Raw genomic sequence first — 1,821 nt, 5'->3', positions numbered from 1 at the left:
ATTCTGATGACCGCCTAAAGAGTTCAATTTAAGTTTCTGATAAATTTTTGCTTGAAAAGTGCCTCATTTTCTATTTCATTTGGGAGAGGTTTCTATGATATAATTATTGTAAGGGAAAATCTTTGAGAATCATGCTTGGAATGAGGTAGATGAAGTTATTCGCTATTACCACGAGTAGGTAAAGACTGCAAAGTAGGAGAAGTAAGACTCCTTTTAGTATTTGCTGGGTTATGTTACTTATGTAGCAGTTTTAGAGTAGAATTTAATCCAAGTAGACAATGGGTCTTTAATGGCAAAGAGTCTAATCAGGGCAGCCTTATCCATAAGGCAGATTAAGGAAAGTGCTTAGTGCCTACGAAAATTTTAGGAGAATAAGGGCCTACGATTCCATATAATAGGGCCTACGAAGGTCCGAAAAGCCGGTAATTAAAGATTTTTGCCTAAGGCCTACGGAAAGGTTAAAACGGCCCTGAGTCTTATCAACTAAACTGACAGGATTTTAGTGGTAGGAGTTTGGATATCCTCTATTAAGGTGGTATGTTGCGCATGGCTCCACAGACACTAAGCTGGTTCCAGTAGAAGGCGCAAGGTAGTTAGGTTTATTAAAATATAGTTCTGTATTCTAGCACTATGTACCCTTCAGGCAAGCCCATTTCGCGTTAAGGTACCCAGTCCATCCCTGCACATGCAATGAATATCAGGCACACAGACATTTGACTATTTAGGTGGCTGTGGTTTAAATTATCTGCCTTCCCATGTTTTTAAGTAACTTCTTTCTTTTTTGCTTACACCTTAAACCCTTTAATGTTTATAATAATAGAAACAATGGAATCATTCACGGTTTCCATCTCTAATGGGAATTTACAAGTTTCTGATTTTAACGAACAATTTGACAGTGGTGGGATTAATATACAAGGTGCGAAAACGAACGTGGAAAATGTCGATGATAATACCACAGAAACTACATCAAAAGAGAGTGAATTAAACTGCTGTTCCATAAACGAAGGACTGGTAGTGGTACATAAATTAGCTATTAAAGACATTGAATCTCCTAATGCCAGTAGTTCCAAATCAAAGACAATGCTAATGCCTCAGCGTAAAAAAAAAATATCCAACTCTAAGAATTTCCAAAATGTTAAACATATTCGTGCCTTCAAATCGCAAATAAATTTTAATGATGAAAAAACTTTAAATACTATACCTATTGATAAATGCCGGAGAACTTTAACTACTGTGTTAACTCACGAGCGTAGGAAACGAATAAACTATATGGATTTCAAAAACCTGCATGATACTTTAAAAATGCAAACAAAGTTGGAGAATCAAGGATTCAAGGTTTTTGAGAGTGATCCTTCTAGAAGATTGCTAAAAGTCGTAAAAATAAACTTTGACAATGATGATCCACCAGATGTAACAATGTAATTTAATCATACCACGGTGTAATAATAAAGATTTTTGACTTGCATTCATTATTTGTTTCAATTTAATTTTTTCCATGCTCAAACTGAACTGCCCTGTTTAACTCTTGCTTCGGAGTTAAATATAAATGAAATGCTTTATGTCCAGAAGGACTACCAAACTCAACAAATCATTTAGGGTATAGCAAATATATATTGCATGGTCATGAATGCGAATATTTTCCAAGACGGTGGCCAAATAATGAAATATTTCAGTTAAGTGCTTACAACTTTAAAGTTGTAAACCTATTAAATACTAATTTTGTTAATTTTTTATATGATTGAGGGTAATACGAATGAGACCTAAAAGATTTTAATATAGGGTTGTACCAATACTACAACTACTCATGGCAGCCATTTTCCA

At 34.7% G+C, this 1,821-nt stretch overlaps 1 protein-coding gene across 5 annotated transcripts; it reads left to right on the top strand.

Moving 5' to 3' along the window:
* Positions 1-1,465, top strand: LOC149968889 (uncharacterized). 5 transcript variants are annotated; one of them, XM_090173731.1, is made up of 2 exons: positions 1-145; positions 821-1,465. In XM_090173731.1, the coding sequence occupies exon 2, from the start codon at positions 826-828 to the stop codon at positions 1,420-1,422; it is 597 nt and encodes a 198-aa protein (XP_090029857.1). In that variant the 5' UTR covers positions 1-145; positions 821-825; the 3' UTR covers positions 1,423-1,465. The 5 variants fall into 5 exon arrangements, with proteins under 5 accessions (XP_090029857.1, XP_090029866.1, XP_090029830.1 ...); XM_090173740.1 differs by having other exon boundaries at positions 1-178; XM_090173704.1 differs by having other exon boundaries at positions 1-201.
* The last annotated feature ends 356 nt before the right edge of the window (positions 1,466-1,821 follow it).

The sequence above is a fragment of the Leiobunum rupestre genome, chromosome 1 (genome assembly GCF_980474605.1).
Source record: "Leiobunum rupestre chromosome 1, qqLeiRupe1.1.hap1, whole genome shotgun sequence".
NCBI lineage: Eukaryota > Metazoa > Arthropoda > Arachnida > Opiliones > Sclerosomatidae > Leiobunum > Leiobunum rupestre.
This window is presented reverse-complemented; position numbering and strand designations above follow the sequence as displayed.

Bases quoted from the DNA above. Each gene is read 5' to 3' on its own strand.
- LOC149968889 (XM_090173731.1), top strand. From the start codon at position 826: ATGGAATCATTCACGGTTTCCATCTCTAATGGGAATTTACAAGTTTCT.